The 11,205-nt window shown below is 44.0% G+C and overlaps 1 protein-coding gene across 4 annotated transcripts in view; it reads right to left on the bottom strand.

The window, feature by feature from the left end:
* Positions 1-11,205, bottom strand: part of ARHGAP25 (Rho GTPase activating protein 25) — an 87,075-nt gene that overhangs the window by 31,110 nt on the left and 44,760 nt on the right. For 3 of the 4 annotated variants that reach the window (XM_029232055.1, XM_029232057.1, XM_029232056.1), the window contains exons 3-4: positions 7,887-7,974; positions 2,068-2,184 (exon numbers count right to left, since the gene is read on the bottom strand). In XM_029232055.1, coding sequence (XP_029087888.1) covers positions 2,068-2,184; positions 7,887-7,974 — 205 coding nt within the window. The remainder of the gene's footprint in view (positions 1-2,067; positions 2,185-7,886; positions 7,975-11,205) is intronic. The other variant, XM_029232058.1, reaches the window with a different exon arrangement.

Consider the following 11,205-nt stretch of genomic DNA (forward strand, 5'->3'; position numbering starts at 1 on the left):
CGGGCCTCTCACTGTTGTGGCCTCTCCCGCTGCGGAGCACAGGCTCCGGACGCGCAGGCTCAGCGGCCATGGCTCACGGGCCCAGCCGCTCCGCGGCATGTGGGATCTTCCCAGTCCGGGGCACGAACCCGTGTCCCCTGCATCGGCAGGCGGACTCTCCACCACTGCGCCACCAGGGAAGCCCTCCCCAGCATTTTGGCTCAGAACAGCTACTTAATTTAGACGACATGTGCTACCCTTGTCGCTGCAGACAGCCTAAAGCACTGGACCAGGGAAAACAGAAAATGTCAGCCATCTCACAATCCAGGGCAGTAAGGAAGGTCACAGGTCAGACCATCCAGGCTGAGCAGCACATAACAGAGCTTTAATAAATAAACCGCTCATCTCAACCCGATTAGCACCATAAAGAATACTGTGTTTAGGGACTGGGAAATGGTTAATGAACCTACACTCCTCTTTTTTGTAATAGGTTGCAGCTATTCGTATGAGGCAGGCACTCAAATTAGGCTGTCCCATCCAAGGCACCTCTTTTCTCGCAGCCCCTCCTGGGCAGGTCACTGGCCACAGGACTTCCTCCCTGCCCCAGATCCTGACCACAGCTGAGCCAGGAGTTTGGAAGGGGGCTGCACTAGAGGCTGAGCTCAGCCTCTGCTGGTACTCCAGGGATAAATATAGGATAGCTGGGGCTAGCACAGCAGTATTTGGGACAGGCATGAGCGCCAGAGGGCTGTTAACTAGACAAAAACAGGCAGGCAGAGAAAAGTGGAATGGGAAGCTGCGTGGCCCCAGGGAAGCATCAGTTCTCAGCCCCAGTCCCTTCAGTCCTCCTGGAAGTTCCTGCCCTTGGTTTCTTGGAGTAGCTTGCACCTGCCCAGCAAATACCTCTTTCTTGCTTAACATCATTTGGATAAAATTTATCAATTAAGATTATACAGCCCTTTGGGAAAATTAAGCTAGAAAATAAACAGTTCTGAACTGCATAAATCCTGTGTTTGTCATCCTGAGAAACAAGTATGTATATATGAACACCAGCTGGAAGGAAAATATAAAAACACCTCTGGTAGTTTTAGGAGTGATTGTTTTCCTATATTTTTTCAAATGTCCACAAAATTGTTAAGATGTTCATAATTTTTGAAAGAAGTTACTGGGCAATCAAATCAATATTTAATATTTGAGCTATAACAGCCCCCCCGAATAATTTCCAAAATAACAGGCAGCATAAGTGATAAATAATCATAAATTATACCGTTATCCTGGAGTTGATACAAATGGGTGTGTTCCTAAAAAAGTTGAAGGAAAATGGTCACTTGAGATTGCGTCACCGGTTCTTTCATATTTTTATGAAAGGAAAAACCACATACTGGATTCACCTGTTTGTTAATTTCAGATTTTTTTCACATTAGTTATTCACAGGCAGGGCCCTCCTGCAGTGTGGACACAACACTGAGTGTTCTCAGAGAGCTCAAACACTTGAGCTTGTAACCCTGAACTTGAGCTTATAAACTCAAACACTTGTAACCCAGAAAAGTGTTCAACCTTGAATACACTGTGTACCTGTAAGACTGCAGACACAATTCCAGAACCTCTCCTCCTTGTGACCACCCCAATTCTGGACAGCAGCTTTAGTTTCCTGTGTTGATCAGCCTAACTTATGCTTTCAGCATAGATCTTGCCATCAACCTTCTTGGGTTCCCAAACCCCCATAACTGGGCAGGCTCTTGGTACCACTGAAGGTTAGTGCTGCCAGGAACCGGGGTCAGCTGGTCCAACCCGTTCGTTTTACAGATGAGAGCACTGTGTCCAGGGAGGAGAAAGGACTGCTCCAGGGCATCACAGACATTTGCCGATGAGCGCAAAGAGCTTGCAGTCCTTCCAGCTAATCTGGAGTTGGCTTTGACATCACCCAGGGAGGGAAGTTAGAGCCTTGGCAATGAGCACGGCCTCAGGGTTGTCCTCTGGTGGTCTTCTTTGAACACTGTTCAAGGAAAGCTCTTGTCTGAAACTACTTCCTTCCCATCCTTGAGATGTCACAGACACCTGTCCAGGAAAGCCTGCAGGAGTCCTTACCTCCAGAGGGTGTGCCAGCGACTCTCCTAAGGAATTTAACCCACTCCTCCATTTCCACCTGGGAGCTGGCCATGAGGACATAGGAGTCCTGTCCCGTGCGACTCTGGTCACATGAGGCTGGAGGAAGAAGTAACACTAATGAAGGTCATGCATTGGTCAGGGGCCAGAGCAAGGGGCAGTGAGGGGGAGCTGAGCCTGAATTGCTTCTTTGGTCCAATTAAACAAGCAGTCAAACAGCACAAAGGCATCTACTTTTCCTCAGCAGAGCTGAGTATCTACGCACCTTCATTGTTTTTGCTGGAGCTCTAATCCTATACACAAATCATTGAACTCAGTGGTTTGCAACTGAGATGATTTGGGCTGAGATCTGTCCCCATGGAGGACAGAAGCCATTTCCTATCAAAAATTAAGAGGAAGTTCAAGGGGCAGTGTCAGTACAAGAGGAGACAGGCTCAGCCCATACGGTTCTGAAACCTAAGTCCATCACGCCAATCATGGATACCTTCCTAGGCTACCCTGAGCTCAGCTGTGAGGTTGGAGGAGGGAACAGCAACTCAGGAGGGAGGGGCAATGAGCACCGTGTGCCTTTCTTATGAATCTGTGCCTCCTGTTCAGGATTACTGCCCTCCTGCCTGCATGAAGACATTGCAAATGGTAGGCTCTCGATACATAGCTGATGGACAAATGAAGTTTGTTAGGACATTCTTTATCATTTTCACTTTAAACCCAAGATTACAGACAGACATCTGCAGTATGTCTTGGGTTGGTGTTATCAAATGGACAGAAGGGTGGAAGAAATGACAAGGGGGCAGAGTGGGAAGAGGAGACCAAGAGAAAGAATAAGAGAAAGTGACAAAGAGAGAAAAATAGGGAGAGAGGAGAGGAGAGGGAGAAGGGGCACATCAAACATAGGTCTTACAAAGTACAAGAAAATAACAGTAATCCCTTTCAATTACAGGATACTATTAAATCTCACATTGCTTTAGGGGACATCAACCCATTCTTCTCAAAATATCAGGACATTTCCTTCAAAAAGAGCCTGTTTTGCTACCATATGACCCAGCAATTCCACTCCTGGGTATTTATCTGAAAAAAACAAAAACACTAATTTGAAAAGATACATGCACCCCGATGTTCATAGCATTATTTGCAATTCCCAAGATATGGAAGCAACCTAAGTGTCCATTAACAGATAAATGGATAAAGAAGATGTGGTATATATATACAATGGAATATTACTTAGCCCCAAAAAAGAACAAAATTTTGCCATTTGCAGCAACAGGGATGAACTTGGAGGGCATCATGCTAAGTGAAATAAGTCAGAGAAAGACAGATACTGTATGATATTGCTTATATGTGATATCTAAAAAATACAACAAACTAGTGAATATAACAAAAAAAGAAGCAAAGTCACAGATATAGAGAACAAACTAGTGGTTACTAGTGGAGAGAGGGATGGGGGAGGGGCAATACGGGGTAGGGGATTAGGAGGGACAAACTATCGGGTATAAAATAAGCTACAGGGATATATTGTACAACATGGAAATATACCCAATATTTTATAATAACTATAAATGGGGTATAACCTTCAAAAACTGTGAATCAGTATATCGTACACCTGTAATTTATATAATACTGTACATCAACTATACTTCAACTTTTAAAAAGCTTAAAAAAAAGACCCTGTTCTAGCTGCCCAGTTGGGCCCAAGCCTGTATTTTCTTACATAGCAACAAAATACTTTCAAAGTGCCTTTGTTTTCAGTCTCTTCAACCTATCTTAATATTACCCAGCCTCACTTTCTTTTACACTTTGAGACAAACTGATTCTGAATCCATCTTATCACTGGGTCATCAGCTCTTCTGCCCAGAAGGGTCAGCCCATGGAAGCGCTGGTCACTGAGGAACATCCTGAAACTGGGTGTTGCCAGAAGTAAGATGGGCAGTAAAAAGCCCTCGGGGCAGAACTAAAGAATCCCATAGGAAACACAACATCCTTTAGTAATAGAGTAGAGCTCTAGTATCATTTCTGCTCTACAAATAATGGAACTGAAGCCCAGAGCTGCAAAGGGCCTTGCCCATTGGTACCCAGTAAGTTACCACCAAACTCAAGGCAAGGCCATGGGTATTTCTCCCGATAGTTTCCACCAGCTCATAGTGCTTCAAATTTGACCTTGGCCAAAATTTATCTGGTATCCTTCTCCACCATGCCTACACTCCAGTCTATTACGTTATCAAGAACATGCCTTCTCAGTTTTCTCTCATTCCTGAGAGATTCCTTTAGTTCCATCATGGCAACACCACTGAGAAATATCCAGCTCTCAGGATGTTCCTCAATGACCAGGACTTCCATGGACTGATCTTTCTGATTAGAAGAGCTGACGACAAGATGGATTGAGAAGTCAGTCATCCCAAAGGGTAAGGAAGGTGAGGCTGGGTAATATTAAGATAGATTCAAGAGACAAGAACCAAAGGGAATTTGAAAATTCTTTGTTACCCTTCAAAAAAATGAATGTTTGGGCACATTGGGGTGCGAGGAAGAGCTGTCTTTGAGGGAAACTGCCTGACATTAACACAAAGCCCATGAACAGCATCTCTGCCCTCAGGCACATACTTTCTCTGACTTAAACTGTCTGTTCAGCCTGTGTCACCTACTGGGCTGCTACCCCTGTCAGAAAGGAACCTCCCTTCTTTTCTTCCCCTGCCTAAGGAACTCCTATCCATCCTTTAAAACCTAGTGCAAATGTTATCTTCTCTAAGGACCCTTCCTTCAAACCTCCCCCTCCCACTCCAGATGGAGTGGGGACTCCCTTTTCTAAATCTCTTAACATCCTATCATCACCTCTATCACCGCAGTAGCTAAATTATCCTGAACATTAGTTTCCTTAACATTAAAATTGAATTAATTACTTAATACGTCCAAAGCTAAAGCCCTGATCTTCCACCCAAAACTGGTCACACGCACAAATCTCAGGAAAGCCATCCTTCCTGTTGTTTGCGTGAAAACCTTAGAGTCAATCTTGACTTCTCTTTCCTACATCCAATCCATCAGCAAATGAAGTCCTCTCTAGCTTCAAATCGTGTCCAGAAATTGATCATTTCTCACCCCCTTCATTGTTACTATCACTGACTTGGATAATTACAATAATTATTAGTCTTCTAGTCTCAACTCAAAAGAGTTTTAAAACAAAAGTCAGATCACGTTACTTCTCTGCTCAAAACCTCCCAATGGATTTTCATCCTTCTAGCACAAAAGCTAAACTTTTTCCACTTGCCTACCAGTGCCTGTAAAACCTGTGCCCACCCCTGACCAAATCACCTACTCTTCTCCCCTCTCAGCACTCCACTGTAACCACCTTGGCCTCCTTGATGTTTCCTGAACACAAGAATTAGGCTCAGAGACTTTGCACTGGCTGCTCCCCTTCCTGGAATGTTCTTCCTCCAGATGTGCACTTGGCTCACGTCTTCACTTCCTTCCATCTTGGCTCAAAGGTTACCTTCTCAATGATGTCTATTCTTCCCACTCTATTTCAAATGACAAATCAACAGTTGCCATCCCCGCCTCATCCAGTACTTCCTCTTTCTTTGCTTTCTTCCCATAATACTTATCCCATAATAAAACTGTACAATGTTCTCATTTATTTGGTTTGTTTTCAGTCTCCCCCCATTGACTGTAAGCTGCATACAGGCTGTTTTGTTCATTGCTGGATCCCCAGTTCCTACAATAGTGCCCGGCTCGTAGCAGGTGCTCAATAATTTTGGTGTAACATTTCAGAAGGCAGTATGAGAATTAAATGCTACTTATTCTACAGAAGGAATAAATCCCCCATCCCTGATGACTCCCTTTGGGTGAGAGAACAGATAATTATTCTGCTTGAGGTAGTTAGGGAGGGAGAAGCTTGCCTCAAATTTTTGCCTGCTCCAAGTAAAGAAAAACAGCATAACCACAACCAAATTCTTCTCTATGGCCTTTGTGCAGCTAAAACTGGTGATCACAGAGAGGGGACCCCGATTAGGGAGGCCATTTCTGATGCCAGCGCTGGCCCCTGAGAATTGTCTTGCACAAGAGGACGACAAAAAGAGGAACTGAAAATTCTCTACATCATAACATAAAGGGTTGTCTCATTTTAGGTTAGGTGGAGCCTTGAGAATGATGGTGTCTTTAGGAAAATGGTTCCCTGCCATACTATTATTGCTTTAGAATTGTTGTTTGTCCATATGAGTTGAGTGTGTGTATGTGCACGTACACACATGTGTGAATCTGTCCAGGAATTCCCCCCAGCAGCCCAGGAGACAGCTGTTAAGTGTGAGTGACAATGAGAGGACAAATCTTCATCCTACAGTAACAGCAATCTTCAATTTACTGCAAAGTCCACAGTAAATTTGCAGTTGGAGCTCTCAATAGGGTCACCCCAGATTGAAAAATCAGGTTTGGGGACATGTGTCATCATGAATGGTCACATCCCTTGAATTGTGCTGGGAAAGGGATCCTAGGGATAGAAGAAACCTCGTGGGAAAAGGGTGGGGTTATCCCAGAAAGGAGAGACTGGAAAAGTAGGCTCTTCCTCTGAGGAGGAAGAAAAATGAATAGACTCTCAGATAAAAAGCAAGGGAGTGCCCATGAGGGGGCCACTTGGGAAGAGCTGAACTTTCAAAAAAAAACCAACCTGTTTTTCTTTGTTTTCTATAAATACTCAGAGCCAGTTTGGGGATTGGTTTCTACATTACAATTTCCTCTAGTTATTGCCAAAACTTCAGACACTTGGCACTGCACCAAGTGCGGCATATATACTTCTTTACTTAATCGTCACTACCATCATCATTGTTCCCATTTCCCAGGTAAAGAAACAGAGGCAAAGAGAAATTAAATTATTAAATTAAATAATTGATCACAATTGCACACATAGTAAGTGGCAGGGCCAGGATGTGGCCCGGGAAGGCTGGCTCCAAATGGGGCATGTCTACCCTCTCTGCTACACTGACTTTGCCATCAAGTTTCTTATGCACACAGCTGCCTTGTGTGAGAGGTAAGAAGAAATTTAAGGCAAGGGGCACTCAGGGGACATTGGTCTCCCCTGCTGTGTCAGCATGGCAGCAGCAACCTGGCTGCATAGCTGGACCAGCAGCTCTGTAGCTCCTGTTGGTTGCAGGGGGCTGGTGAAGGAGCAAGAGACAGGGAGGAGAGCCTCAGTGTGACAGACTTCCACAGACACTAGCAAACTCCCCTTGAGACAAACTGAGACAAACTTCCCCTTTCCCCAAATGCATTCGAGGAAGGTAACTCTTGATTAGAAAGAGACACCCTCCAGTGTGCGGCTAACTTGTGCAATAGGTAAATTACAGCGCCTGACATGCAGTAAGTGGTCAGGAAGTCGGAGTTGTCATTTCTTAATAGGTCACAATGAACCATATGAGACTGTTGACTGTCGACCGTTTTTGACCTACCAACATGGCGATTTCACATGGTTCAATTTATAATTTAACTGTTCATTTTACTGTCCCACTCGCCTTCAAAGCTGAACTCCTTTTAGCGAGCAGGGATGATGCACTTTCCGATCAGTGTCCCAGTGCCTAGTGGATACCTGGCTCCAAGCAGGTGCTCGTGAAATGCTTACAGAGCTCAAGCGGATGCACACCCACTTAGTTCACGTGTTGTTAATGAACTAGTATGGGACCATTAACTATATACAGAACTATTATGCATTCTTACTAGGTTGGTTGGCTAGCTGGTTGACAGACTCACTGAATGTAACCTTGACTTCTGGGGTCAGAAGTAACATGGGAACGTGATGCACGTCTATCCCACATTTCGTCACCTACCTGGAATGACTTCAAAGACAAACTTCCCTGCTTCTTCTGGGTTTGTGGCAATCTCCTTGATTGTGCTCCCTGGTAGATACATGCAACCCTGAAAGATTGAAAACGAGGCCTTTAAGGTAAGCAAAAACATTACCAGCTATGAACTAAAATAAAGTTGGAGGACAGATAGGATAATGATGGAATAGCAGAGAGGAGCATGGAAAGCTGGCATCCCAGCTTCGAATGGGGCACTTCTGCTACTCAGACCTTGGTGAAATTAAGTGGCGGCTATGTGACAGCAAGCAAGGTGCCTAAAGAGACAGGAGGACAAGGTTCTGACTGGAGAATGAACTGAGAGGGTGCCACCACCAACACTTGCCTCTTCCTACTTTCCAAGAGCCAAAATTCCTTGCCAAACAAGACACCTGACCTTTGTGGAGGCCATGCTGAGACTGGGGGGACCATACCACCTGCCGGGCTGCCAAAGGGGGCACTGGGGACTGAACCACAGGCTCATTGAGGCGATGCAGTACTTAGTAGCAGCAAGGGCTTGTGAGCAGCACACTCCAGGTGTCTGTCCCTCTGCTAAGCACCTTGAATGTGTATTATTCTCTTAGTCCTTTAAGCAATTCTCCAGGCAAGGTATTGCTACACAAATTTACAAGTGAGGAAACTGGGGGTCAGAATGGTTCTGTGATTTGTCCAGTGTCACAGAGCTAGTAAGTGGCAGAATGGTAATTCATCTCAGAAGTGTGTTCAAACCCTGTGCTCTTCACCATCACAGTGGAAGTGCTGGGACCCAGCAGCTTGATGTCCCTTGAACGGGCAAGGGGAGGAGGATCATGGATCCATTGTGGGGGAGGGGTGGAGTGAGGGTGGAATTTGTGACCCTACACGTGAATATGTCATCAGAAAACCAAGTCACTTCCACCACGTGTATGCTCATTGCTCTACCATTGACAGTGCATCGTTACATGCAACATCTCCTTAGACCTCAGAACAGCCCCCAAATCAGAAACATGGCAGGATGGCCACTCCCACATTACAGATGAGGAAACCAACACTTTCAAAGTTTAAGTAACAGCACGAGGGGGCACAGTTAATTGTCCTAGAGTTCCTTACTCATAATTTACATTTCACTAGCTGTCGTAGGTAGGGTGTCTGATTCTGAGCTGAGTAAACAGTGATGTCTTGTTTCTAGAACAAACCGTGGATGAAAAGGATTGGTAGCAGAAAAGCTATAAAGGAAGAGTCTTAAGGAACTCCCAGATCAGCTCAGAATCCTGAAAGAATAAATGTTTCTTGGGGGTCTATAAATGCAAATGTCTAAGACTGAGTGAGAAAAAGAGTAGAAGCGAAAGCAGAAGAGGAGGGTGGGGTAGAGAAAGGGGAAGAGAAGGAGGGGAAGGAGGGGAGCCGGGGGAAGGAGGACAAGAGGAAAGAAAAAAAATTCTGCCTACACTTCTCTAATTTTATTACTTAAAAATAACCACCACCTACATGCTCCCCTCCATCTTTAAATAATATCAGTGGCCTCAGAAAAAAAATGACCCTTAGATTGTGCTGCTGGATGGTATATGCAGGAAATTTAACACAGAGCCTGGCACCTAGTAAGTGTTCAATAAATGGTATTTACATACTTTGTATTTTATTTTTACTGTTTTTGGATAAAACTATCAAATAATAGTTTAGAGACAAACTTAGGAGAGGCAGGTACCCCTGAAATGACACTTTCTTTATCTTCCTACCAGGCAGTGCTTCCTCCTGTCTGAAAAAACAACATAGTGTTTTATTCTGGCGACATAACTCACAGCCATTATTAAAAGTTAAATTATATAAACTTACAATGAAATATTTTATATTAAAAATAAAGGTAGTACTACTCGGAATTCATCACTTTCTAATTCTCTTTTTCTTTTTTTTTCTTGCAATTCCCCTGAGACACAATTGACATACCGGACTGTCCAAGTTCAAGGTGCAGAACACAACGATTTGACCCACAAGCGTCATGAAATGATCACCACAATAAGTTCGGTGAACATCCATCATCTCATATAAATACAAAAGAAAAGACAAAAATTTCTATTTACCTAATTATTTGCTCTATTTTACTATTATTTCTGTTCGTACGGTCATTTATATCAAATCTATCTGTGTGGTTGAAATACTATCTAACACTGCTACTGTACATCCCTTCTCAACTCTGTGTTCAGGGATGCTGGTAGCTTGAATCAGCCACAGTGGGAGTATTTACACAACAGAAATTGGCAAATGCTGTGTCCAAAACAACTCCCCTACCACAGGGCTGTTGGTTAAACATTTCCCAGCTCACCCCTGATAGACAACTCTCTGCTCTAACTTCAGAGAAAGCAGACGAGGCAATGGAACATCTAAGCCAGGATTGTCTAAAACCATCATTGTAGCAGAGACTTGAGGGCAATTCACTGAGATTCTGTTTTAAACAACTTCCTTGACAAAGAAACTTTTGCAATGAGTTATAGGAAGCTAGGTCATGGACTTACAGGGCATTATACTGTTAGAGCTAGACAGACCTTTCTGAGAACTCAGAGGAAAAACTGCACAGACTGCCTTCTCCTGAACCCCAGGGTCCCCTTGAAGAGCACATACAAGGGTGCGTCATAGAGGGCCCCATAATTTACTTAATCATTCTCCTTTGTTGGACATTTGGTCTACTGTTTCTAATTACAAATAGCACTGCATATATCTTATTATTTCTTTTGGATAGCTTCTTAAAACCAGAATGACTGGGTCATTCTGGATATGATATATTTTGGCTTTTAGAAATCTGGCCAAATTGCTTTCTAGAAAGGCTGCACCAAGCGAACACATCATCAGTATACATGAGGGCATTTTTCATCTGATTGCTTTAAGATTACTGGAGTGATTTTTGTTTTTTGAGTTTTTTAGGAATCGGAGTGTATGTGTGTTCTTTTTAAATTTACAACTAATTTATATTTTAGTCATAGAGAAAGAAGAAAAGTAAAAGTTATGTGTAACTCCGGTACTCGGAGATAACTCAGTTAACATCTCTGTGTATTTCTTTCCAAGCCTTTTCCCATAAGTTACAGATTCATTGTTTTTTTCCCCTCAAGAATAGGATTAGCGGGCTTCCCTGGTGGCGCAGTGGTTGGGAGTCCTCCTGCCGATGCAAGGGACACGGGTTCGTGCCCCGGTCCGGCAGGATCCCACATGCCGCGGAGCGGCTGGGCCCGTGAGCCATGGCTGCTGAGCCTACGTGTCCGGAGCCTGTGCTCCACAACGGGAGAGGCCACAACAGTGAGAGGCCCTCGTACCGCAAAAAAAAAAAAAAAAAAAAAAA

The sequence above is a fragment of the Monodon monoceros genome, unplaced genomic scaffold, assembly GCF_005190385.1.
Source record: "Monodon monoceros isolate NGI ecotype Baffin Bay Population unplaced genomic scaffold, NGI_Narwhal_1 Super_Scaffold_19, whole genome shotgun sequence".
Taxonomy (NCBI): Eukaryota; Metazoa; Chordata; class Mammalia; order Artiodactyla; family Monodontidae; genus Monodon; species Monodon monoceros.